This window comes from Cyprinus carpio, chromosome B9 (genome assembly GCF_018340385.1).
Source record: "Cyprinus carpio isolate SPL01 chromosome B9, ASM1834038v1, whole genome shotgun sequence".
Classification (NCBI taxonomy): Eukaryota; Metazoa; Chordata; class Actinopteri; order Cypriniformes; family Cyprinidae; genus Cyprinus; species Cyprinus carpio.
This window is the reverse complement of record NC_056605.1, coordinates 17777104-17803968: the sequence shown is the minus strand read 5'-3', so window position 1 is coordinate 17803968 and position 26865 is coordinate 17777104. Positions and strand designations below refer to the sequence as shown.

The following is a 26865-nucleotide window of genomic DNA, read 5'->3' as shown; positions in this document are numbered from 1 at the left end:
AGAAAACAGCGTCATTAACACCAGGACATTTCAAAACATCTCCAGAGCGTCACGTTAGTTCACTAGCTCTTTGACTACCTAAGCTGCGAGTAATCAACAAGGCACAGCCTGTCAGCTTACTCTTGTGTAGTTCTGCCATGCACATACCGGTCAGAGTCGGGGAAGTTGGAGTGACGGGCATTGCAACATCCTGGACAGAGGCCAGCAGCTGCTCTTGGACATTTGGGAGCTCACTGAAGTCGGACACGGACAGAGCATAACTGGGGGCGTATGAAATTCTCTGCAGTTCTCTGCTATCAGAGCCCCTCGATCCTATTCCATAGGTCAAAACGCCAAGCTCTTTCAGAGAGGAGGCTGCTGTATCGACACTGTCAAATGACCTTCCCCCGCTAAGCAGGATCAGTATCTGCGGCACCCCCTCCAGCCGCCTGCTGCCGGAAGAGGCAGTAAAGACATTGTCTCTGACGTACTGGAGAGCTGCCCCCGTGTTGAGGGGTCTGCCTCCTTTGTGTCTCAGGCCTCTGACACGGTCAAGAACGTCTTCCTTTGTCGTGTAGCTGTTCAGATAGAAATGGACCTCAGCGTCTCTACTGTACTGCACCACAGAAACACGGTCTCTGTTGGCCTCTATGTTGAATTGCTCCACTACTCTTTGCACAAAGTCACGCATGGCTGGGAAAGAATTCCTATTGCCGTCTGAACCGTCCAGAAGAAACACTACATCCTTTCTGGGTGTGGTGTAAACAGCTAGGAGGGGGAAAAAACAGCATCATTAACGCCAAGAAATATCAATAGTGTTCATTAACCTTCAGAATGTCATAACAGTTAACCACCTCATTAACAGTCTAAGCTCTGGCTAACATTCCCACTGCTCACAAAAAAAGGGTAAAAAAAAAAGGAAGAGGAAAAAGGAGGGACATTAAGTAGAAAGACGAGACACAGCGTACTGTAAAGTTCTGCCATGCACATACCGGTGACAGGTGGTGAAGTTGGAGTGATGGGAATTGGAACAGCCTGGACAGAGGCCAGAAGCTGCTCTTGGACTTTTGGAAGCTCACTGAAGTCGGACACGGTCAGAACATAACTGGGGTCGAATGAAATTCTCTGCAATTCTCTGCTATCAGAGCCCCTCGATCCTATTCCATAGGTCAAAACGCCAAGCTCTTTCAGAGAGGAGGCTGCTGCATCAACACTGTCGGATGACCTTCCCCCACTAAGAAAAACCAATATCTGCGGCACACCCTCCAGTCGCCTGCTGCCAGAGGAGGCAGTAAAGACATTGTCTCTGACGTACTGGAGACCTGCCCCTGTGTAGAGGGGTCTGCCTCCTTTATGCTTCAGACCTCTGACACCGTCGAGAATGTCTTCCTTTGTCATGTATGTGTTAAGATAGAAATGGACCTCCGGGTCTCTGCTGTATTGGACCACAGAAACGCGATCTCTGTTCTCAGCTATGTCCAATCGCTCCACCATTCTTTGCACAAACTCTTTCATTGCTGGGAAACCATTCCTAGTGCCATCCGATCCATCCAGCAGGAAGACAACATCTCTCCTCTGCCTACGTCCCTCAACTAAGAAATAAGAGTTATGGGACAGATGGGGGACATTTAAGAAAAAAAAAAGAAAAAGAAAAAAAGCCATATTGCATTACACAGTAGATGCTTTGCTATTAATCTTGCTTTCTGTGTTTTTCAATATCATCTCAACTCCCGCAAAATTTTACTACTCAGGAAGAAATACTTTTCCTTCTGCAACTCATTAGAACTACAGGTAGAGTAAAGCACACCTCACTACAAACATAAAAGCTGAGAGGAAGTAGAGGAAGCATGTTTATTTTTTTTCCTTACCTATCGTCGTGGGAGTGGTAGACGTGCCCTCTACAAATACTGTGTCAATGTTGCTGAAAATCTGCTGTTGGACACTGGGAAGGTCAGCAAAGTCACTTACTGAGAGTGCATAACTAGGCTCATGGGGGATCCTCTGGAGTTCCCTGCTGTCTGAGCTCCTTGACCCTATCCCAAAGATAAGCACTCCCAGCTCCTTCAGGGATGAGGCCGGCGTGTCAACATTATCAGATGACCTTCCACCACTCAGCAGAATCAGTAACTGGGGCACACCTTCTACACTTCTGCTTCCAGAGGAGGCAGTGAATACATTGTCCCTTACGTACTGCAGAGCTGCCCCCGTGTTGAGGGGTCTGCCTCCTTTGTGCCTCAGACCCCTGACCGTGTCAAGTATGTCCTCCTTTCCTGAGTATGTGTTAAGATAGAAATGGGCCTCTGGATCTCTGCTGTACTGGACCACGGACATACGGTCTCTGTTCTCAGACACATTGAGTCTCTCCACCATCCTCTCAACAAAGTCACGCATCGCAGGGAAAGAGCTCCTAGTGCCATCTGAACCATCCAGCAGGAACACTACATCCCTCTTTCTCTCAGCTACGGGTAATGAAATGGAACACACAGTGACGTGAGCACTTGGCATCTGATATTTACTGTAGGTGCATGCGTGCGCTAGCTGGCAACTGCAAACGGGAAACGACTCTCCCACCCTTTAAGTTATTTTACGACCAACCCAATGGCCAAATGTTAGTCCCGTCTGCTATAATAACACCTCGTTTTGTTCAGAGTAAAACTGCCTAAATTTAATGAGTATGAAGCCCTGAAGTAAGGTCTAAATTTAAAGGTTGTACTGGTCAAAAGACAAAAACTTTGCCTAAAGCAAACCAACGAGTGAATAAACAAACCACTTTAAAATGTAACAGTCCCTACAGTTCAAGAACTTGGCTTGTTAGTCTAATTTCCCACGGCTCTGCTCACATGCAATGCTAACTTAAACTGTTCAGGGTCTACTTCACGTTTTGCAACGAAGGGTTCAGTGTGCTGTTTTCTAGAGGCGTTCGGGAATCTGGCTTACCCGGGACAGTAGTTGTCATCGGCTTGACTTGACCAAGCACGTTGTTGAGGGAGCTGATAAACTGCTGTTGGACACTGGGAAGGTCAGAGAATTCATTGATGGACTGTGCATAGGTAGGATCATTGGCAATTCTCTGCACCTCTCTGCTGGAATTTCTGGTGCCGACGCCAAAAACCAAGATCCCGCCCTGTTTCAAGGCGGAGGCAGGTGTATCTATGTTATCGCTTGACCGTCCTCCACTGAGGAGGATGAGAATCTGAGGGACACCCACTTGCTTTCTACTCCCCGCAGAGGCAGTGAAGACATTGTCCCTCACGTACTGGAGAGCTGCCCCAGTGTTGAGGGGTCTCCCACCTCTATGCCTCAGACCTCTGACAGAGTTCAAGATCTCCCCCTTTGTTGTGTAGGTATTCAGATAGAAATTGACCTCTGCGTCTCTACTGTACTGCACCACGGAAACACGGTCTCTGTTTGCATCTATGTTGAATTGCTCCACTAATCTTTGCACAAAGTCACGCATCGCTGGGAAAGTATTTCTAGTGCCATCTGATGCGTCCAGCAGGAACACTACGTCCTTTCTGGGTATGGCGTCATCAGCTAGGAAAAGAAAACAGCGTCATTAACACCAGGACATTTCAAAACATCTCCAGAGCGTCACGTTAGTTCACTAGCTCTTTGACTTCCTAAGCTGCGAGTAATCAACAAGGCACAGCCTGTCAGCTAATTCTTGTGTAGTCCTGCCATGCACATACCGGTCAGAGTCGGGGAAGTTGGAGTGACGGGCATTGCAACATCCTGGACAGAGGCCAGCAGCTGCTCTTGGACATGGGAGCTCACTGAAGTCGGACACGGACAGAGCATAACTGGGGGCGTATGAAATTCTCTGCAGTTCTCTGCTATCAGAGCCCCTCGATCCTATTCCATAGGTCAAAACGCCAAGCTCTTTCAGAGAGGAGGCTGCTGTATCGACACTGTCAAATGACCTTCCCCCGCTAAGCAGGATCAGTATCTGCGGCACCCCCTCCAGCCGCCTGCTGCCGGAAGAGGCAGTAAAGACATTGTCTCTGACGTACTGGAGAGCTGCCCCCGTGTTGAGGGGTCTGCCTCCTTTGTGTCTCAGGCCTCTGACACGGTCAAGAACGTCTTCCTTTGTCGTGTAGCTGTTCAGATAGAAATGGACCTCAGCGTCTCTACTGTACTGCACCACAGAAACACGGTCTCTGTTGGCCTCTATGTTGAATTGCTCCACTACTCTTTGCACAAAGTCACGCATGGCTGGGAAAGAATTCCTATTGCCGTCTGAACCGTCCAGAAGAAACACTACATCCTTTCTGGGTGTGGTGTAAACAGCTAGGAGGGGGAAAAAACAGCATCATTAACGCCAAGAAATATCAATAGCGTTCATTAACCTTCAGAATGTCATAACAGTTAACCACCTCATTAACAGTCTAAGCTCTGGCTAACATTCCCACTGCTCACAAAAAAAGGGTAAAAAAAAAAAGGAAGAGGAAAAAGGAGGGACATTAAGTAGAAAGACGAGACACAGCGTACTGTAAAGTTCTGTCATGCACATACCGGTGACAGGTGGTGAAGTTGGAGTGATGGGATGGAACAGCCTGGACAGAGGCCAGAAGCTGCTCTTGGACTTTTGGAAGCTCACTGAAGTCGGACACGGTCAGAACATAACTGGGGTCGAATGAAATTCTCTGCAATTCTCTGCTATCAGAGCCCCTCGATCCTATTCCATAGGTCAAAACGCCAAGCTCTTTCAGAGAGGAGGCTGCTGCATCAACACTGTCGGATGACCTTCCCCCACTAAGAAAAACCAATATCTGTGGCACACCCTCCAGTCGCCTGCTGCCAGAGGAGGCAGTAAAGACATTGTCTCTGACGTACTGGAGACCTGCCCCTGTGTAGAGGGGTCTGCCTCCTTTATGCTTCAGACCTCTGACACCGTCGAGAATGTCTTCCTTTGTCATGTATGTGTTAAGATAGAAATGGACCTCCGGGTCTCTGCTGTATTGCACCACAGAAACGCGATCTCTGTTCTCAGCTATGTCCAATCGCTCCACCATTCTTTGCACAAACTCTTTCATTGCTGGGAAACCATTCCTAGTGCCATCCGATCCATCCAGCAGGAAGACAACATCTCTCCTCTGCCTACGTCCCTCAACTAAGGAATAAGAGTTATGGGACAGATGGGGGACATTTAAGGAAAAAAAAAAAAAAAAAAAAAAAAGAAAAAAAGCCATATTGCATTACACAGTAGATGCTTTGCTATTAATCTTGCTTTCTGTGTTTTTCAATATCATCTCAACTCCCGCAAAATTTTACTACTCAGGAAGAAATACTTTTCCTTCTGCAACTCATTAGAACTACAGGTAGAGTAAAGCACACCTCACTACAAACATAAAAGCTGAGAGGAAGTAGAGGAAGCATGTTTATTTTTTTTCTTACCTATCGTCGTGGGAGTGGTAGACGTGCCCTCTACAAATACTGTGTCAATGTTGCTGAAAATCTGCTGTTGGACACTGGGAAGGTCAGCAAAGTCACTTACTGAGAGTGCATAACTAGGCTCATGGGAGATCCTCTGGAGTTCCCTGCTGTCTGAGCTCCTTGACCCTATCCCAAAGATAAGCACTCCCAGCTCCTTCAGGGATGAGGCCGGCGTGTCAACATTATCAGATGACCTTCCACCACTCAGCAGAATCAGTAACTGGGGCACACCTTCTACACTTCTGCTTCCAGAGGAGGCAGTGAATACATTGTCCCTTACGTACTGCAGAGCTGCCACCGTGTTGAGGGGTCTGCCTCCTTTGTGCCTCAGACCCCTGACCGTGTCAAGTATGTCCTCCTTTCCTGAGTATGTGTTAAGATAGAAATGGGCCTCTGGATCTCTGCTGTACTGGACCACGGACACACGGTCTCTGTTCTCAGACACATTGAGTCTCTCCACCATCCTCTCAACAAAGTCACGCATCGCAGGGAAAGAGCTCCTAGTGCCATCTGAACCATCCAGCAGGAACACTACATCCCTCTTTCTCTCAGCTACGGGTAATGAAATGGAACACACAGTGACGTGAGCACTTGGCATCTGATATTTACTGTAGGTGCATGCGTGCGCTAGCTGGCAACTGCAAACGGGAAACGACTCTCCCACCCTTTAAGTTATTTTACGACCAACCCAATGGCCAAATGTTAGTCCCGTCTGCTATAATAACACCTCGTTTTGTTCAGAGTAAAACTGCCTAAATTTAATGAGTATGAAGCCCTGAAGCAAGGTCTAAATTTAAAGGTTGTACTGGTCAAAAGACAAAAACTTTGCCTAAAGCAAACCAAAGAGTGAATAAACAAACACTTTAAAATGTAACAGTCCCTACAGTTCAAGAACTTGGCTTGTTAGTCTAATTTCCCACGGCTCTGCTCACATGCAATGCTAACTTAAACTGTTCAGGGTCTACTTCACGTTTTGCAACGAAGGGTTCAGTGTGCTGTTTTCTAGAGGCGTTCGGGAATCTGGCTTACCCGGGACAGTAGTTGTCATCGGCTTGACTTGACCAAGCACGTTGTTGAGGGAGCTGATAAACTGCTGTTGGACACTGGGAAGGTCAGAGAATTCATTGATGGACTGTGCATAGGTAGGATCATTGGCAATTCTCTGCACCTCTCTGCTGGAATTTCTGGTGCCGACCCAAAAACCAAGATCCCGCCCTGTTTCAAGGCGGAGGCAGGTGTATCTATGTTATCGCTTGACCGTTGAACTGAAACACGGGAAAACACGGTTTGCTCTATGTTGAATTGCGCCACTAATCTTTGCACAAAGTCACGCATCGCTGGGAAAGTATTTCTAGTGCCATCTGATGCGTCCAGCAGGAACACTACGTACGTCCTTTCTGGGTATGGCGTCATCAGCTAGGAAAAGAAAACAGCGTCATTAACACCAGGACATTTCAAAACATCTTCAGAGCGTCACGTTAGTTCACTAGCTCTTTGACTACCTAAGCTGCGAGTAATCAACAAGGCACAGCCTGTCAGCTAACTCTTGTGTAGTTCTGCCATGCACATACCGGTCAGAGTCGGGGAAGTTGGAGTGACGGGCATTGCAACATCCTGGACAGAGGCCAGCAGCTGCTCTTGGACATTTGGGAGCTCACTGAAGTCGGACACGGACAGAGCATAACTGGGGGCGTATGAAATTCTCTGCAGTTCTCTGCTATCAGAGCCCCTCGATCCTATTCCATAGGTCAAAACGCCAAGCTGCTGATATCGACACTGTTCAAATGACCTTCCTTTCATCCAGTCAAAAGCCAAGCTCTTTCAGAGAGGAGGCTGCTGTATCGACACTGTCAAATGACCTTCCCCCGCTAAGCAGGATCAGTATCTGCGGCACCCCCTCCAGCCGCCTGCTGCCGGAAGAGGCAGTAAAGACATTGTCGCTGACGTACTGGAGAGCTGCCCCCGTGTTGAGGGGTCTGCCTCCTTTGTGTCTCAGGCCTCTGACACGGTCAAGAACGTCTTCCTTTGTCGTGTAGCTGTTCAGATAGAAATGGACCTCAGCGTCTCTACTGTACTGCACCACAGAAACACGGTATCTGTTGGCCTCTATGTTGAATTGCTCCACTACTCTTTGCACAAAGTCACGCATGGCTGGGAAAGAATTCCTATTGCCGTCTGAACCGTCCAGAAGAAACACTACATCCTTTCTGGGTGTGGTGTAAAACAGCTAGGAGGGGGAAAAAACAGCATCATTAACGCCAAGAATATCAATAGCGTTCATTAACCTTCAGAATGTCATAACAGTTAACCACCTCATTAACAGTCTAAGCTCTGGCTAACATTCCCACTGCTCACAAAAAAAGGGTAAAAAAAAAGGAAGAGGAAAAAGGAGGGACATTAAGTAGAAAGACGAGACACAGCGTACTGTAAAGTTCTGCCATGCACATACCGGTGACAGGTGGTGAAGTTGGAGTGATGATTGGAACAGCCTGGACAGAGGCCAGAAGCTGCTCTTGGACTTTTGGAAGCTCACTGAAGTCGGACACGGTCAGAACATAACTGGGGTCGAATGAAATTCTCTGCAATTCTCTGCTATCAGAGCCCCTCGATCCTATTCCATAGGTCAAAACGCCACGCTCTTTCAGAGAGGAGGCTGCTGCATCAACACTGTCGGATGACCTTCCCCCACTAAGAAAAACCAATATCTGCGGCACACCCTCCAGTCGCCTGCTGCCAGAGGAGGCAGTAAAGACATTGTCTCTGACGTACTGGAGACCTGCCCCTGTGTAGAGGGGTCTGCCTCCTTTATGCTTCAGACCTCTGACACCGTCGAGAATGTCTTCCTTTGTCATGTATGTGTTAAGATAGAAATGGACCTCCGGGTCTCTGCTGTATTGGACCACGGAAAGCGATCTCTGTTCTCAGCTATGTCCAATCGCTCCACCATTCTTTGCACAAACTCTTTCATTGCTGGGAAACCATTCCTAGTGCCATCCGATCCATCCAGCAGGAAGACAACATCTCTCCTCTGCCTACGTCCCTCAACTAAGAAATAAGAGTTATGGGACAGATGGGGGACATTGTAAGGAAAAAAAAAAAGAAAAAGAAAAAAAGCCATATTGCATTACACAGTAGATGCTTTGCTATTAATCTGCTTTTCTGTGTTTTTCACTATCATCTCAAAACTCCCGCAAAATTTTACTACTCAGGAAGAAATACTTTTCCTTCTGCAACTCATTAGAACTACAGGTAGAGTAAAGCACACCTCACTACAAACATAAAAGCTGAGAGGAAGTAGAGGAAGCATGTTTATTTACGTCTACTTCCGTGGGGAGTGGCATTGCTATCGTCGTGGGAGTGGTAGACGTGCCCTCTACAAATACTGTGTCAATGTTGCTGAAAATCTGCTGTTGGACACTGGGAAGGTCAGCAAAGTCACTTACTGAGAGTGCATAACTAGGCTCATGGGAGATCCTCTGGAGTTCCCTGCTGTCTGAGCTCCTTGACCCTATCCCAAAGATAAGCACTCCCAGCTCCTTCAGGGATGAGGCCGGCGTGTCAACATTATCAGATGACCTTCCCCCACTCAGCAGAATCAGTAACTGGGGCACACCTTCTACACTTCTGCTTCCAGAGGAGGCAGTGAATACATTGTCCCTTACGTACTGGAGAGCTGCCCCCGTGTTGAGGGGTCTGCCTCCTTTGTGTCTCAGGCCTCTGACACGGTCAAGAACGTCCCTTTGTGTAGCTGTTCAGATAGAAATGGACCTCAGCGTCTCTACTGTACTGCACCACAGAAACACGGTCTCTTTTGGCCTCTATGTTGAATTGCTCCACTACTCTTTGCACAAAGTCACGCATGGCTGGGAAAGAATTCCTATTGCCGTCTGAACCGTCCAGAAGAACACTACATCCTTTCTGGGTGTGGTGTAAACAGCTAGGAGGGGGAAAAAACAGCATCATTAACGCCAAGAAATATCAATAGCGTTCATTAACCTTCAGAATGTCATAACAGTTAACCACCTCATTAACAGTCTAAGCTCTGGCTAACATTCCCACTGCTCACAAAAAAAGGGGAAAAAAAATCCCAGGAAGAGGAAAAAGGAGGGACATTAAGTAGAAAGACGAGACACAGCGTTACTGTAAAGTTCTGCCATGCACATACCGGTGACAGGTGGTGAAGTTGGAGTGATGGGAATTGGAACAGCCTGGACAGAGGCCAGAAGCTGCTCTTGGACTTTTGGAAGCTCACTGAAGTCGGACACGGTCAGAACATAACTGGGGTCGAATGAAATTCTCTGCAATTCTCTGCTATCAGAGCCCCTCGATCCTATTCCATAGGTCAAAACGCCAAGCTCTTTCAGAGAGGAGGCTGCTGCATCAACACTGTCGGATGACCTTCCCCCACTAAGAAAAACCAATATCTGCGGCACACCCTCCAGTCGCCTGCTGCCAGAGGAGGCAGTAAAGACATTGTCTCTGACGTACTGGAGACCTGCCCCTGTGTAGAGGGGTCTGCCTCCTTTATGCTTCAGACCTCTGACACCGTCGAGAATGTCTTCCTTTGTCATGTATGTGTTAAGATAGAAATGGACCTCCGGGTCTCTGCTGTATTGGACCACAGAAACGCGATCTCTGTTCTCAGCTATGTCCAATCGCTCCACCATTCTTTGCACAAACTCTTTCATTGCTGGGAAACCATTCCTAGTGCCATCCGATCCATCCAGCAGGAAGACAACATCTCTCCTCTGCCTACGTCCCTCAACTAAGGAATAAGAGTTATGGGACAGATGGGGGACATTGTAAGGAAAAAAAAAAGAAAAAGAAAAAAAGCCATATTGCATTACACAGTAGATGCTTTGCTATTAATCTTGCTTTCTGTGTTTTTCAATATCATCTCAACTCCCGCAAAATTTTACTACTCAGGAAGAAATACTTTTCCTTCTGCAACTCATTAGAACTACAGGTAGAGTAAAGCACACCTCACTACAAACATAAAAGCTGAGAGGAAGTAGAGGAAGCATGTTTATTTTTTTTCCTTACCTATCGTCGTGGGAGTGGTAGACGTGCCCTCTACAAATACTGTGTCAATGTTGCTGAAAATCTGCTGTTGGACACTGGGAATGTCAGCAAAGTCACTTACTGAGAGTGCATAACTAGGCTCATGGGAGATCCTCTGGAGTTCCCTGCTGTCTGAGCTCCTTGACCCTATCCCAAAGATAAGCACTCCCAGCTCCTTCAGGGATGAGGCCGGCGTGTCAACATTATCAGATGACCTTCCACCACTCAGCAGAATCAGTAACTGGGGCACACCTTCTACACTTCTGCTTCCAGAGGAGGCAGTGAATACATTGTCCCTTACGTACTGCAGAGCTGCCCCCGTGTTGAGGGGTCTGCCTTCTTTGTGCCTCAGACCCCTGACCGTGTCAAGTATGTCCTCCTTTCCTGAGTATGTGTTAAGATAGAAATGGGCCTCTGGATCTCTGCTGTACTGGACCACGGACACACGGTCTCTGTTCTCAGACACATTGAGTCTCTCCACCATCCTCTCAACAAAGTCACGCATCGCAGGGAAAGAGCTCCTAGTGCCATCTGAACCATCCAGCAGGAACACTACATCCCTCTTTCTCTCAGCTACGGGTAATGAAATGGAACACACAGTGACGTGAGCACTTGGCATCTGATATTTACTGTAGCTGCATGCGTGCGCTAGCTGGCAACTGCAAACGGGAAACGACTCTCCCACCCTTTAAGTTATTTTACGACCAACCCAATGGCCAAATGTTAGTCCCGTCTGCTATAATAACACCTCGTTTTGTTCAGAGTAAAACTGCCTAAATTTAATGAGTATGAAGCCCTGAAAGTAAGGTCTAAATTTAAAAGGTTGTACTGGTCAAAAGACAAAAACTTTGCCTAAAGCAAACCAACGAGTGAATAAACAAACACTTTAAAATGTAACAGTCCCTACAGTTCAAGAACTTGGCTTGTTAGTCTAATTTCCCACGGCTCTGCTCACATGCAATGCTAACTTAAACTGTTCAGGGTCTACTTCACGCTTTGCAACGAAGGGTTCAGTGTGCTGTTTTCTAGAGGCGTTCGGGAATCTGGCTTACCCGGGACAGTAGTTGTCATCGGCTTGACTTGACCAAGCACGTTGTTGAGGGAGCTGATAAACTGCTGTTGGACACTGGGAAGGTCAGAGAATTCATTGATGGACTGTGCATAGGTAGGATCATTGGCAATTCTCTGCACCTCTCTGCTGGAATTTCTGGTGCCGACGCCAAAAACCAAGATCCCGCCCTGTTTCAAGGCGGAGGCAGGTGTATCTATGTTATCGCTTGACCGTCCTCCACTGAGGAGGATGAGAATCTGAGGGACACCCACTTGCTTTCTACTCCCCGCAGAGGCAGTGAAGACATTGTCCCTCACGTACTGGAGAGCCACAGTGTTGAGGGGTCTCCCACCTCTATGCCTCAGACCTCTGGACAGAGTTCAAGATCTCCCCCTTTGTTGTGTAGGTATTCAGATAGAAATTGACCTCTGCTTCGTCTCTACTGTACTGCACCACGGAAACACGGTCTCTGTTTGCATCTATGTTGAATTGCTCCACTAATCTTTGCACAAAGTCACGCATCGCTGGGAAAGTATTTCTAGTGCCATCTGATGCGTCCAGCAGGAACACTACGTCCTTTCTGGGTATGGCGTCATCAGCTAGGAAAAGAAAACAGCGTCATTAACACCAGGACATTTCAAAACATCTTCAGAGCGTCACGTTAGTTCACTAGCTCTTTGACTACCTAAGCTGCGAGTAATCAACAAGGCACAGCCTGTCAGCTAACTCTTGTGTAGTTCTGCCATGCACATACCGGTCAGAGTCGGGGAAGTTGGAGTGACGGGCATTGCAACATCCTGGACAGAGGCCAGCAGCTGCTCTTGGACATTTGGGAGCTCACTGAAGTCGGACACGGACAGAGCATAACTGGGGGCGTATGAAATTCTCTGCAGTTCTCTGCTATCAGAGCCCCTCGATCCTATTCCATAGGTCAAAACGCCAAGCTTTTTCAGAGAGGAGGCTGCTGTATCGACACTGTCAAATGACCTTCCCCCGCTAAGCAGGATCAGTATCTGCGGCACTCCCTCCAGCCGCCTGCTGCCGGAAGAGGCAGTAAAGACATTGTCTCTGACGTACTGGAGAGCTGCCCCCGTGTTGAGGGGTCTGCCTCCTTTGTGTCTCAGGCCTCTGACACGGTCAAGAACGTCTTCCTTTGTCGTGTAGCTGTTCAGATAGAAATGACCTCAGCGTTCTACTGTACTGCACCACGGAAACACGGTCTCTGTTGGCCTCTATGTTGAATTGCTCCACTACTCTTTGCACAAAGTCACGCATGGCTGGGAAAGAATTCCTATTGCCGTCTGAACCGTCCAGAAGAAACACTACATCCTTTCTGGGTGTGGTGTAAACAGCTAGGAGGGGGAAAAAACAGCATCATTAACGCCAAGAAATATCTATAGCGTTCATTAACCTTCAGAATGTCATAACAGTTAACTACCTCATTAACAGTCTAAGCTCTGGCTAACATTCCCACTGCTCACAAAAAAAGGGTAAAAAAAAAGGAAGAGGAAAAAGGAGAGACATTAAGTAGAAAGACGAGACACAGCGTACTATATAGTTCTGCCATGCACATACCGGTGACAGGTGGTGAAGTTGGAGTAATGGGAATTGGAACAGCCTGGACAGAGGCCAGAAGCTGCTCTTGGACTTTTGGAAGCTCACTGAAGTCGGACACGGTCAGAGCATAATTGGGGTCGTATGAAATTCTCTGCAATTCTCTGCTATCAGAGCCCTTCGATCCTATTCCAAAGGTCAAAACACCAAGCTCTTTCAGAGAGGAGGCTGCTGCATCAACACTGTCAGATGACCTTCCCCCACTAAGAAAAACCAATATCTGCGGCACACCCTCCAGTCGCCTGCTGCCAGAGGAGGCAGTAAAGACATTGTCTCTGACATACTGGAGACCTGCCCCTGTGTAGAGGGGTCTGCCTCCTTTATGCTTCAGACCTCTGACACCGTCGAGAATGTCTTCCTTTGTCGTGTGTGTGTTAAGATAGAAATGGACCTCTGCTTCTCTGCTGTACTGGACTACAGAAATGCGATCTCTGTTCTCAGCTATGTCCAATCGCTCCACCATTCTTTGCACAAACTCTTTCATTGCTGGGAACCCATTCCTAGTGCCATCCGATCCATCCAGCAGGAAGACAACATCTTTTCTCTGTCTTTCACTCTGAGCTATGAAACAAATATTGAAGAGTGAAATCAGGAAGGACAGTACATACTATTATATAGGAATGTTCCACTTTGAAATAAAAAAAAAAAATAATTTTAAATATATGGTTGTTGCCTAATAGAAATGCATAGGTTTAACTTCTATGTTGAAAATTTATCATAATAGTAGGGCTGCCTTTGAATAAAGATTTTTCTGATTGACTAAAATTCTTTCATGATCTGACTAGGTGACTTCACCACTTTATGTAGATTTTTTTTCTTCCTGCGACTAATAAAATTTTGATCAACTAAGTCTCTTCTTGTTGAGTAATGGTTAGTCGACTATTAGGGGGCAGCCCTACATAATAATGACATTTTAACATAATTTTTATTATTAGTTTTTTTTTTTTATTAATGATCATAATATATTTATTGTTATTAAGAATTTTTTTTCTTACCTATGAATTCCTTTTTGTTGTAACTTGGAATGGCTTTTATTGCTTCTAATAGCTGTGTCTGGATTTTTGGTAATTCACTGAAGTCAGCCAATGAAAGCACTTTATTTTCAGAAGAAACTGTATGTAATTCATAAGAGTCTGAGTGCTTTCCTCCTATTCCATATATTATTAATACCCCACTTTTTTTTAGAGCAGAGGCTGCTTCAGAAATGCTTTCCCTTGATTTTCCACTGGTCAGCAGAATTAATATTTGAGGGATGCCTTCTTTGTGCCTGCTTCCTGAGGCACTTATAAAGATATTTTCCTTTACATATAGAAGGGCAGAACCTGTGTTTAAGGGCCTTCCACCTTTATGGCTAAGCACTTTTACTGCATTCAATACATCTTCCTTTCTTAAGAATGAATTCAAATAAAAATTTTTTACAGCAACATTGCTGTATTGAATTATTGAGATTCTATCATTATTAATTCCCACATTGAGATTTGTGATAATATTGTACAGAAAATCACGTATTTCTGGAAATCCTCTTCTTGTACTGTCCGAACCATCCACAAGAAAAGCAATATCCCTTTTAAATCCTGTGCCTAGAATTGCAATAATTACAGGATTAAAGATGCACCTTTAAAGTATTTTTCTAATTAGAAATAGTATGCTTAGTTTCATTAGTAATATACAATGGCAGGAGACAAATACATAAAAATGTTAAAAAGAAGTAAATGAATACAGAATATTATTTCCAACAATAAAATATTTTGTAACTTTATATTTAATTCAGCTTTCCATTAACAAAAATAAAAATAAATAAATAAATTAAATTAAATAAATCAAAATGATCAGAATATAATTTAAACAGAAATGATCAGCCTATAAGTCTCAACATATCAATCAAAACAAAAGCTTTACAGTGTATTATTTTTTTATTCTTACCATCAACTTCTCGGTCTCCTTTTTGTCTCCCACCCATAAGTTTTGTCATGAGGCTTTGGTGTACATTTTTTAAATCATGAAAATCAGAAACAGCAATGGCATAATCTGTCTTCGAAGAAATGGCTTCCATTTCAATAGGATCTGTCAGCCTTGACCCAATGGCAAAAATGGCTACTCCCATACTCTTTAGTGCGTTAGCTGGTCCACGAGGAGAATCTCTTGATCTGCCACCAGCCACAAGTACAAGATTTTGGCTAACACGGCCTATTTGCCGACTTCTAACACTAGGGGTAAAAATACTGTCTCTAACAAACTGCAAAGCCTGGCCAATATATTGCGGCCTTCCCCCTTTTGGTTTTAGGTTGCGAACAGCATCTGCCACCTCAGAAGTGGATGAGTATGTATTGAGATTAAAGCTTATTGCTGCAGTATTACTGAACTGCACAACAGCAATTTGATCTTTTTCTTTACCAACATCAAATGTCTCTGCCAAACTGGCCACAAATTCTCGTATAGCTGTGAATTTATCACTAGCATCATCTGATCCATCAATAAGAAACACAATATTTCTTCCTGCATCCAGAGTCTGGCCTACAATAAATAAAACAAAGAATATTTCCATAAAGGAAAGACAAAAGTATTTAAACGATTCTATAGAAACACAGTAGATACAGTGGCTAATTTGTCTGCATCTGCAAGTCTCTTGTTCATATAACATAATAGCATGTTCAACAAAGACATCATTTATCAAAGTTCTTACCCCCAGGAGTTGGAAATTGCTCAGGAATTTCATCACCACTTGTCAAAATAGAGGCAACTTTTTGGACAATGCTGTTGATGGAGGTGAAGTCAGGAACAGAGAAAGCATACGCTGGTATTGTAGACATTGTCTGTAACTCAAGTGTATCAGAATTACTTGTGCCAATTGTAATGACTTTTATGTTGTTTTCTCTTAAACTTTGTGAAATGGTTCTGACATCATCACCAGATCTACCACCACTAAATAAGTACAGAATCTGAGGGACACCCTCATGACGTCTGCTCCCAGAGGATTGTGTAAAAATATTTTCTTTAATAAACAGTAGAGCAGCTCCAGTATTCAGTGGCCTTCCACTTTTGTGCCTCATAGATCGTATGGAATTAAGTACCTCTTTTTTGGTTGAGTATGAGCTGAGATAAAAATTAGCTGTGGGATCCCGACTGTACTGAACAACCGCCACCCTATCAAGATCTTCCTCCACATTTAGACTCTCAACTATCCTCTGGATAAAATTGCGAATTCCCTCAAAACCAATTTTAGAATCATCAGATCCATCAATAAGAAATGCAACATCCCTTTTGACAAATTCTGTAATAAAGAAATGAAATGAATAAATTCAACTATAACAAAGTACTTTAACAGTACATTCTACAAAACTAGATCATGTGTTTGGACTAATCTAAAGCATTGTGCTATCAAGTGCTATAATACATAGAACACTGCTGCCAGTAGCTGGTGTGCACACATACATTATGAAATTAATTAATTTTCTCTTACCAGAGACCTGAGGTGTCATTGTTGGTAGCCGTTGGTTAGATAGCCTGTTTATTAATGCTAAAATATTCTCTTGAACATCAAGAATGCTCTCAAAATCAGAAATGAAAAAGTAGTTTGGCTGATGGGATATTGTTTGTAACTCAAGCGTATCAGCATTTGTAGTACCAATACTAAACGAAATAACACCAGTGTCTTTCAAAGCTTTGACTGGACCACGTATCTCGTCGTTGGACCTTCCAGAGTTCAATAGAATTAGAACCTGTGGCACACCCTCCAAAAGTCTACTCCCGGCAGCAGCAGTAAATAGGTTGTCCTTAACATATTGTAGGGCTGCCCCAGTGTGGCGCAGCCTTCCTCCTTTATGAATTAAATGTTTCACATTATTTATAACATCATCTGATGATGAATATGTATTCAAAAGGAAATCAAAGGCTGCATCATCACTGTACTGGACCACTGAAACACGATCTTTATTTGGTGCCACATTCAGTTTCTGAACCAGGGTCTGAACAAAGTTCTGCATTCCTGAGAAACTTTCCTTTGTTTCATCAGTGCCATCGATTAAAAACACAACATCTCTCTTTCCAGCATCTGTTGCAATGAGCATAAATATTATACAGTTATGGCACTAGCCCACAACACCTTTAGATCATCACATTCCAAAAAAAATATATATATAAAAAAAAATGTAAAAATCATCCTTACCTGTAGTTTGTGGAAGCCTCCTGGGTTGACGAGGAACTCTTTTTACATATGATACAAGTTTCTGTTCAATGGTTTGAAGGTCATCAAACTGAGGAACAGTAAGGGTATGACCAGGAGTATATGAAATTTCCTGGAGTTGAATAACATCTGCATTTTGATTGCCAATACTGAATGTTACAATTTGATCCTTTTTCAGAGCAGAGGCTGGAGCTCTAACATCATCCTGAGACCTTCCTCCAGTCACAAGCACAAGCACCTGAGGAGCCCCCTCTAGGATTCTGCTCCCAGAAGAGGCAATGAATATGTTCTTTTTGGTATAGTCAAGGGCTCTTCCTGTGTTGAGGGGACTTCCTCCCTGGTGTTTCACACTCTCAATTGAATTGAGAATGTCTTGCTTTGTGGCATGTGTGTTGAGGTAAAAATGGACCTGTGGCTCTCTGCTGTATTGAACTACAGACACTCTGTCTCTGTTTGGCCCAATATTGAGTTTGTCCACCACTCTTTGAACAAACTGACACATTTGTTTAAATGCATCCCTGGTGTCATCAGACCCATCCAGAATAAAGACAATGTCTCTTTGAGCTGCATCCAATTCAACTGGGATGAAAATTAAATGGCTTTAGTAAAACGGAGTCTTATAAAGTGTAAGACAAAACATCATTAACACACTAAATACATAAAGCACATTATTGTATGTCGTCATTTTTCATAGTATTAACAATAAAATTCAAATCCGAATGAACAATTTACAGACAAATTTACAATCCATATACATTTTGCTATGTTTGTGTTTTTAAGAATATGCTGACATTATCTGGCACAAAGTAAAATGAAAAATGTATGACTGGATATCACTAGTGTATTTTCAAGCTCAATTGAATAAGTAAGATCAATCAAGCAACCAGAATAGAAAAAGGGAAGAACAAGAAGTTGAAATACTAGCAATGATTGAGAAATCATTGGCTCAAACAAGAGCTTTAACCTGAAGGGGAATCTCCACAAGCAGTAAGACTCTTCCATGGTTAAGAAAACCAGTGGAAAACCATGGAAGTTCTCTGATGGACAAAGCAAAAGATGAACAGACCATGTAAATATTCAGTGGTCAAGGACATTAATTGCCATTATTTAACATATGTTAAGAAAGCTGAATCAATCAATCAATCAATGGCCTCATAGTTAAAGCAAGCAGTTTAGTGAAGAAAGCAGCTTTTCGTGAAATTTGGTGTCCAAACTCTCAAATGCCCAAAGTCAAAAGAAAAAGTTTGAATTTGAGGAAAATGGCAAGTGTTGTTATTCTTACCGATGATAGTAGGGGGGTCTATTCCCATTTTGGATTTGATAAAGGAGAGTATATCAGGCTGTATATTTAAAAGCTCACCAAAGGCTGGAAGATTAAAAATAAATCTAGGTGAAAATGCTATGCTTTGGAGCTCTGCCTTTACAGCATTCTTTATTCCAATGGCAATGGACAGAACTCCAATATTTTTGAGATCTTCAGCTGGACCTGCCACATCATCAACGGACCCTCCACCAGTCATAACAATCAACAGCTGAGGTACTCCTAGCTGATGTCTACTTCCAGAAGCAGCAGTGAAAACATTGTCCCTGACATACTGTAGTGCTGCCCCAGTATTTAGATTTCTTCCACCTTTTGCTGTAAGGCCATTAATGGCATAAATTACAGCTTTCTTACTACTGTAAGTATTAAGTAGGAAATGAGTCAAAGCATCTTCGCTGTACTGTATTACAGCAACTCGAACAATGTCCTGGTCAATGTCAAGATCCTCTGTCATTCTCCGAATAAACTCACGGATGGCAAGAAATCCATTTTTGGAGTCATCGGAGCCATCAAGGAGAAAAACTATATCCCGTTTGTTAATTCCTGTGTCAGGCAAGTTACCAAGAAAAGAAAAAGAAAAGGATATTGGAATACATCTGACTCATTCAATGTATAAATTGAATAGCAAAAGCTTTAAAAGTGTACAAGAGTGTTTCAAAATGCAAGTAAATCAAAGAATATCAGTGACATCGAACCCTCAAAATGTATTTTGTGGGTCAGGATGTGAATAGCGTTGAATAAGAAAAGGTCTTGCAAGTGAAATATAGTTCAAAAACACTCCCATGAAATGAACATCTTTATGTGCAAAAGATGTCAACTAAAGACATGGAAGATATAAGAAAATATTTAAGAAGAAAGACTTAAGAAAAGTTTAGGGAATTTTCAGTTCCACCCTAGAATTAAGCCCTATTCAGATGGGACTAGTTTTACAGGGGGTCGTTAGAAAAAATTTGTGTTTCACAGATGTACTTGTTGATTTTAATCCCATCCGAATCTGCCATGTCTGTGTTTTTCTCACACAAGCTCTTTAATAAATTAGAGAGAGAGAGAGAGAGAGAGAGAGAGAGAGAGAGAGATAAAGAGCAAATTACCTACTGTTTTTCAGCAAACTCAGTGATTCTCTGAGAAAACGAATCCTGTCCAAATGCAAATGTCTGTGATTGCCAGTATACAAATATATGTTTTTTCACAACGCATTTCCTTGTGTTTTGGCCAAAATGAATTACCGTAATTGTTCTTACCACGCGCATATTTGATATATTTGCCTCTCAGCAAAGAAATAACAAAAATAACAATAATAAAATCAAGAGCCAGATCACTTAAACAGTTAAGACTGGCTATTGTAATATCAGTTCAGGTAAGATTACTCATGTTCATTTCTGCACTCAATTACATAATGTTCTAATTACATATGTACCTTTATGAAAATTAAACATGGGTTTACTACAAATAAATTAAAAAAATAAAGTAAACCACACATTAACATGGTTTTGCTATACTATCCATAGAGCTTTACCATGGTATTTGTAGTAAAACTGATTATATTAATGGAAATTAATCCGAATGACTATACGCAATGCACACATACAGAGCGCGTGATCTCTGTGATGCCCAGATGTACAAAACAGACCCTCCCACCTCTGTAATAAACACGGCGATGTTAGGCCCGTCCAAATTGAGACATGACAATCGCAGATGTAAAGTGATTGAAACTCAAATGTAATTTAGAAAACTAGTCTCGTCCAAATAGGGCTTTAGGATATCAACCTACAGATATATGGCAATTTATATCACATTTAAGGCATTAAGCAGATGCTTTTACCCATAACTTTTGTTTTTGGAATTTCTCCTGATTCTTTTGGGATATGCTTTAGTGTTAAAACTATTTGTGGCGCTAATAAAGGAAGGTCATTATATCAATCAATATAATGTGTGAATTGCGACTGAAATGATAGTTTTCAGCTCATTTAAATCTGCATTTTTCACACCAATGTTCATGGTCACAATTTCAAGATCTTTCAGGGCCATGGCAGACCCTATTGTTTCATCACCAGATGGTCTGATACTCAACAACATTAGTATTTCAGGAATTCCATAAACTCATATATTCCCAGATAAAGAATTGAAAACCTGGTGCCTCACAAACTGGAGGCCTGCACCAGTGTTAGCTGCTTGTCCACCTTTGTGTTTCAGGACCTTTTTTTTTTTGTATTTAGAGCCTCCACCTTTGTTGAGTAAGTTTTAAGATAGAAGTCAACCAATGGATTGTCACTGTACTGAACCACAGATATTCTGTATTTTCTCTCTTCCACATTAAGTTTCTCAACAAGTCTTTGAACAAAATCACACACTGCACCAAATCCACTTTTAATACTGTCAGAATCATCCAAGATGAACACAATATCTTTTGCTACATCTTTGGCATCAGCTAAGACATAGTACACCAATGAGAAATATTTTGAAACACAGAATAGCAGGGTACCCAAAAAAACCCACTAATGCACTCTGCTGCTTTTGCAAGCATACAGAAGACCACAGAAACACAAAGAGTAAAAATTGTCTTACCTTCCTCTAGAAAGGCCTTCAGTTCTTGATCTGGAAGGTTCACATAGTTCTTGAGCCTTTCCTGAACAGTGCTGAGCTGGCTGAATTCCTTCACATTGAAAGCAAATGATGGATTGTGAGAGATGGCTTCAATCTGTTTAGGGTCTGCATTTTTCACTCCAACACCAAAAGGAACAACTCCCTCAGTCTTTAGGGCAACTGCAGGTTCTCCGACACTGTCTCTTGATCTCCCCCCAGTCAAAACTATCAAAAATTGGGGAACATTTTCACCGGCTCGACCACCATTTGTTCGTGACAAGATAGTGTTTTTCATGAAAGTCAAGGCAATTCCAGTATTTAAACTTCTGCCACCTGCCAGAGTGAGGCCACTTACAGCTCTCAGCACCTCATCTTTGGTTCGGTAAGTGTTCAGGTAGAAGTTAGGACTTGGTCTCTCACTATGCTGGACCACAGAAACTCGTACTTTATCAAAGCCTATATCCAGAGGCTCAATGACTTTGGAAATGAAGTCACGGATATAGGGAAAGTCACTTCTCACATCATCAGAGCCATCAATCAAGAATGCAACATCCCTTTCTCCAATAGAGGGACTTGGTATTTCTGTGAAAGATTTTAAAAAGGAAGAGAATATGAAATAAATACAATAAAGTGCTTAAATATCAACAGTACAACATTAACGTTAGATTGTACATTTCTGATTACAAAAGAAAATAAATGTAGGAGATTAAAAAATAAAGTGGTGCAAAAAGAAATTTACGTTGACTAATTTGACATGTACCTAGACTTTATCATGATACTTATCACCTCAAAACAATTGTTTTTTAGTTACTGGTGCCCATTGGTAGAAAGTACTTATTCACTGGCAAGTTTGTTACTATTTGGAAATAAAAGTCTGATAATTGAAGTGCTGTGTCATTTCAGTTATGCAGTATGTTTAATGCACCATTAGATACATCTTAATATATTAACAGAATAAAATATTATTCAACAAAACTTGTGGGTTTCTCAGATAATAGTTCTTTAGAAAGAGAGTTTGAAGGTTCCATTTGTGTCACACCCCACTTTAAACGTGGAATTTATATACAAAATTAAAATATCACTAATTTTTGTCTTTCTTCCTCATTTAGGGTGACCACTAGGTCAAGTATAATCTTTTTATTTTCTAGGCCACTGATACAAGTAGAAGCTTCCTCTCTGATCACATTAATCACTTCTGTAAAAAGCAATTAATTTATTTACATGTTGTTAAGTTTAAAAAATAAAACAAAGATTTTTTTATGGTCATGCATTTTATGATTATTATTTTATATACTTTATATATATATATATGTGTGAAAAGGTGCTTTAGCTCACCTATTACTGGAGTATCAGTCTCCCCAACAACAGTGACCAGTGGTGTCATAATTTCATCAACAACACCTGACAAGTCAGCAAAATTTCTTCTATAGTATGCCAAATCTTTAACAAAAGCAACAGTTTTCAGGAAACTTTCCTCCACTTGGCCAGCTCCAACAGCAAAGGTCAAAACGCCCGCTAAAGCTACACTGTCTGCAATCCTCTTGACCTCATCTTGAGATGGTCCTCCTGTAATTAAAACCAGTACCTGCTGGATCCTCTCTTTTCTACGAGACCCAGCAGAGGGCTGGAAGTGGTTGGCTAGGGCATACTGTAGGGCTGCACCAGTGTTCAATGCACGTCCTCCCATCAATCTCATCCGAGCAATGGCAGAGAGCACGCCCTGTTTGGTGTTGTAAGTTTTCAGATAAAACTCTGTATGCTGCCTTTCAGCAAACTGCATTAGTCCAATGCGCACTCGCTCAGGTCGAACATCTAGTCTTTTCACCACTTCGGTAATGAAGTCCAGCACAGGTTGCTGGTTATTTCCAACATAGTTAGATCCATCCACCAAGAAGACAATGTCTCGGACAACTCTTTGGGTGTGAACCGTAGTAACATCCACAATTGTGCCTAGAAGATTTTATATAACCACAATTTTAGATATTTAAGTACCGTTTAAATGAAGTTCAAGAAACTCAATTTGTGCTATAAGACAGTATCAATGGGCAAAAATGCATAAGAAAAGATACATGTGTTTGTAAAGTATTTTATTAACTAGGGGAGCACGGGGCACAAACTAATGCAGCATAGTTGTAACACAGAGATTAAATATTTTCACACATGCTAGCATAACCAAATTTAAGATTTTTGTCATATCAACACTATATAGAGAAAAAGTGTGCCAAAATTCAAACATGTTTTAAAGATATTGCTAAATAGCAAAAGTACATTTCTGGCTGAAGTAAATTTTTCATTTCACTTTCTAGTATTAATTTAAAATGAGACAGATCTGCTATTATTATCATCTCCAATCTGTTACTTATCAGATTAGATAGTTTTTTAATGCTTCACATACTAGTAGATGACACCAACTAGTTCTAAATTCCAGTTGCGCAGATGGGGAACATTGTAACACTGCGTTACAATGTGCCCCGCTATTATTAGAATCATGCTATTCTATGACAGCATAGCGATGTAATTTACACTATTTACTTTTATGAATTTTAATGAGAAACCACAAGAAACAGGTGAATAAGACTGACAGTCAATTAATGTTCAGAAATTATTATTTCAAGAGAGCATTTTGGCTTGTTTATGTGTCTCCTGTTCTGTGAGAACTGTGTGTGGAGGGAGGGGAGTGTTGTTTTCATCTCTGTGTTTTTCTGAATGATTGAATGTGTTTCTTCATCTATTTGGCCACATTGTTTTGAACTATACTGTATAGCTGCGTCTTCTGATCAGGGCCGTCCCAAGCATGGTTGCAATGTATTCATTGTCAAACTCCAAAATTAGAATTTTTTTAATTCTTAAAAAAGCCATTATTCTATTTGAAAAAGTTAATCATTTTATTTTATTAACAAAATATTTTTTCAAGTTTGTCTTGTGTACTGTAATTTTCTTTCTTTAGATCAGATAACATTTTAAGCTGTCATGTGGTCATGTTACAATGTGTCCCTCAGATGTTACAATGCACCCCGAGGTATGTTGTCACATTTCACTTCCATTTTTTAAAGGGGAAATAAAGAAAAACATATACACTGTAATTCTGAAACAAAGTGACATATTTGTGCAAGAAAAGTGTGAAATTAATATGAATAAAAATTATACTCTGAACCTTGGATTTATACAAACTGAGAATGTCGAAAAGTGTTAGGTTGGACACCGTGCTCCCCTATATTTATCTTATTAATTTAAATATTTATCTATATAACTAATACTTATGAACAATTCAAACTGCTTTTTTTATAAACAAAATTAGTATGTTTGTAGAATTCTAAAGATTACCTGTGTCAGTTGGACCCTCTGTTACAACAATACCAGACAATGTAGAGAGAGGGGAGACAATTACACTGGGGTTGCGCTGCAACATCCTGAAGTCCTTCAGCATGAAAACCACACTGTCATCAAAAGCTATTTGCCTGAGCTCAGCCTCATCGGCAGCCCTGGAGCCTGCAGCCAAAGTCAGAACACCCATTTGACGAAGGGCATCAGCTGGTTGTTGGACACTGTCTTTGGATTTTTTACTGGTCAGGAGCAACACAAGCTGTGGCACTTGATCTTGAATGCGGCTCCCACTCTCAGCTGTGAGCATGTTGGTCCTCACAAATTCCAAGGCAGCACCAATGTTGACTTCAGTCGAAGGTTTGGGTTTTATTTTTGCGAGGGCAGAGATTAGTGACTCCTTTGAACTGAATGAGTTGAGGTTGATATCCATTCTTGGGGTGGTGGAAAACATGGCCACTCCGACCTGCACCTGATCAGGACCAATTGGCATGGTGTCAATAAACTTTTTGATGAATTCTCGCACTGCATTGATTACGATGGTGCCCATGCTACTGTCAATGAGGAAAACAATATCTCTCTTCCCAACAGTCAAAGCTAAAAAAAGGGGTGGGGGTGGGGGGGAGAGAGAGAGAAGAATTCAGCTTAGTCCTTCTGCAAATTATAAACAAAATCAAGCAACCTAAATTAGCTCTCATCATTTATTTAAAAATTAATAATTAAGGTTTAGCTTGAAGGTTGTTTTACAAATACGATGTATTAACTATCACCATTCTTTTACTTGACATAAAGATGGCATAGATAAATCATATGTACAGTGAAAATTAATCAGCATTAAGTGATCATTCATTTCAAAATGGACATTTGCTGTGACCAAAATTTAATAATATCCTGGATAAACATACAAACTTACAAAAATTTAGTTATCTCTCTCCATTTGAAAGCTGTGCTACACTTGATTTAGTCTAAATATTGTGTTTTAGAGAGAACAATCAATGATGAGAACAGTGAACTACAAAACTTTTTGTATGGTTCATTGGCAAACATCATATGTTTTTTACAGCATTGGTTTTTAATCCTGGTCCTGGGGACCCACCGCTCTGCACAGTTTGTATGTCTTTAATCGGACTCTGCACAGTTCATGGAGCTCTAACCTGATGAGATGATGAACTGAATCAAGTGTGTTAAATAAGGGAGACACAGAATTGCAGAGCAGTGAGTCCCAAAGACCAGGATTGAAACTACTAGCTTACAGCACTCAAAATATGGTGTTTAAGTGTTGCCTCTAAAATACCAGACAAAGAAATACTGAAAATATTAAGAATAAAAAACACTAAAATTTTTGTTTAAATGTCCACAACCCAGTACAGTTATTATTTCCCGCTCTTCAGTTTCGCTATGGAATCCCCCTCATATGTTAATTACATACCTTCTGTGAAATCAGTTTGAATCACAATGGTGCGCTGGGCGACCCCATTAATGTATTGCAGTATCTGGTCACCCTCGCTTGCCACTGTTCTGACATCAGGAGCAGACAGAACAAAACTTTTGTCTGTAGCAATAGTTTCCAGTTGGGCAGTAGCTGAATCACCCACAGCAATGCCAAAGGTGTACACACTGGCCTGCTTTAGGGCCCTCTCGCCCTGACTGACATCATCAGTGGACTCCCTAGTACTGATCACCACCAGCACCTGGGGTACCCCTTCCTCAGCCCTGCCTCCTGCATCTTGGCCCAATAGCCTGTCTGCCACCTCCTGCAAAGCGGCCCCCAGATTTGCCTCATAACTGCCAGGGTACTTAAGCCCCCGAATAGCACTGAGGACATTTTCTTTGTTGTCAAAGCTATTGAGATAGAACTGAATGTCAGGGTCGGCACCATAAAGCATGAGGGCAACACGGATTGCATCCCTCCCCACGGCAAGCCCCTCAATCACTTGGACAGCCAAATCACTGATGAGGGGGAAGTTGGCAGCTCCAACGCTCTCTGATCCGTCAATTAAGAGTACAAGGTCGGCTGGCGCAGGGGCTTTGAAGGGAAGTGGAGAGAGGACAGAGAGACAAACAAAATATAATGCAAAATGTGTGGGTTAAAAAAAGGAAATAGGGAGGGTGAAAGGGGAGGGGTGCAAGCATAAAACATAATCATGGATAATTACAATCCATCATAAAAACACAACACAAACACATTATACTGCATGTCTGCTGAACCAAGAAAGATGCTCTGCAACTTTCTCATTTTCATACTCTAAATAGTGTAGAATTAAGTTGTGGGGTTTTAATTTACAGTGCATTTAGAGTAATTGTGTGTACATTACAAAG

At 42.3% G+C, this 26865-nt stretch overlaps 2 protein-coding genes across 2 annotated transcripts in view; both read right to left on the bottom strand.

Moving 5' to 3' along the window:
• Positions 1-26865, bottom strand: part of col6a3 (collagen, type VI, alpha 3) — a 60226-nt gene that overhangs the window by 27985 nt on the left and 5376 nt on the right. Inside the window, exons 3-18 of the mRNA XM_042730432.1 lie at positions 25976-26572; positions 24550-25143; positions 22561-23175; positions 21208-21807; positions 18604-19185; positions 17304-17900; positions 16599-17189; positions 15822-16409; positions 15062-15652; positions 14134-14718; positions 13286-13699; positions 6984-7169; positions 2917-3513; positions 1848-2438; positions 972-1571; positions 148-747 (exon numbers count right to left, since the gene is read on the bottom strand). Of these exons, the coding sequence (XP_042586366.1) occupies positions 148-747; positions 972-1571; positions 1848-2438; positions 2917-3513; positions 6984-7169; positions 13286-13699; positions 14134-14718; positions 15062-15652; positions 15822-16409; positions 16599-17189; positions 17304-17900; positions 18604-19185; positions 21208-21807; positions 22561-23175; positions 24550-25143; positions 25976-26572 (8928 nt within the window). The remainder of the gene's footprint in view (positions 1-147; positions 748-971; positions 1572-1847; positions 2439-2916; positions 3514-6983; positions 7170-13285; positions 13700-14133; positions 14719-15061; positions 15653-15821; positions 16410-16598; positions 17190-17303; positions 17901-18603; positions 19186-21207; positions 21808-22560; positions 23176-24549; positions 25144-25975; positions 26573-26865) is intronic.
• Positions 5151-6601, bottom strand: LOC122138489 (collagen alpha-3(VI) chain-like). Its single transcript, XM_042731252.1, has one exon. The coding sequence runs from the start codon at positions 6008-6010 to the stop codon at positions 5318-5320; it is 693 nt and encodes a 230-aa protein (XP_042587186.1). The 5' UTR covers positions 6011-6601; the 3' UTR covers positions 5151-5317.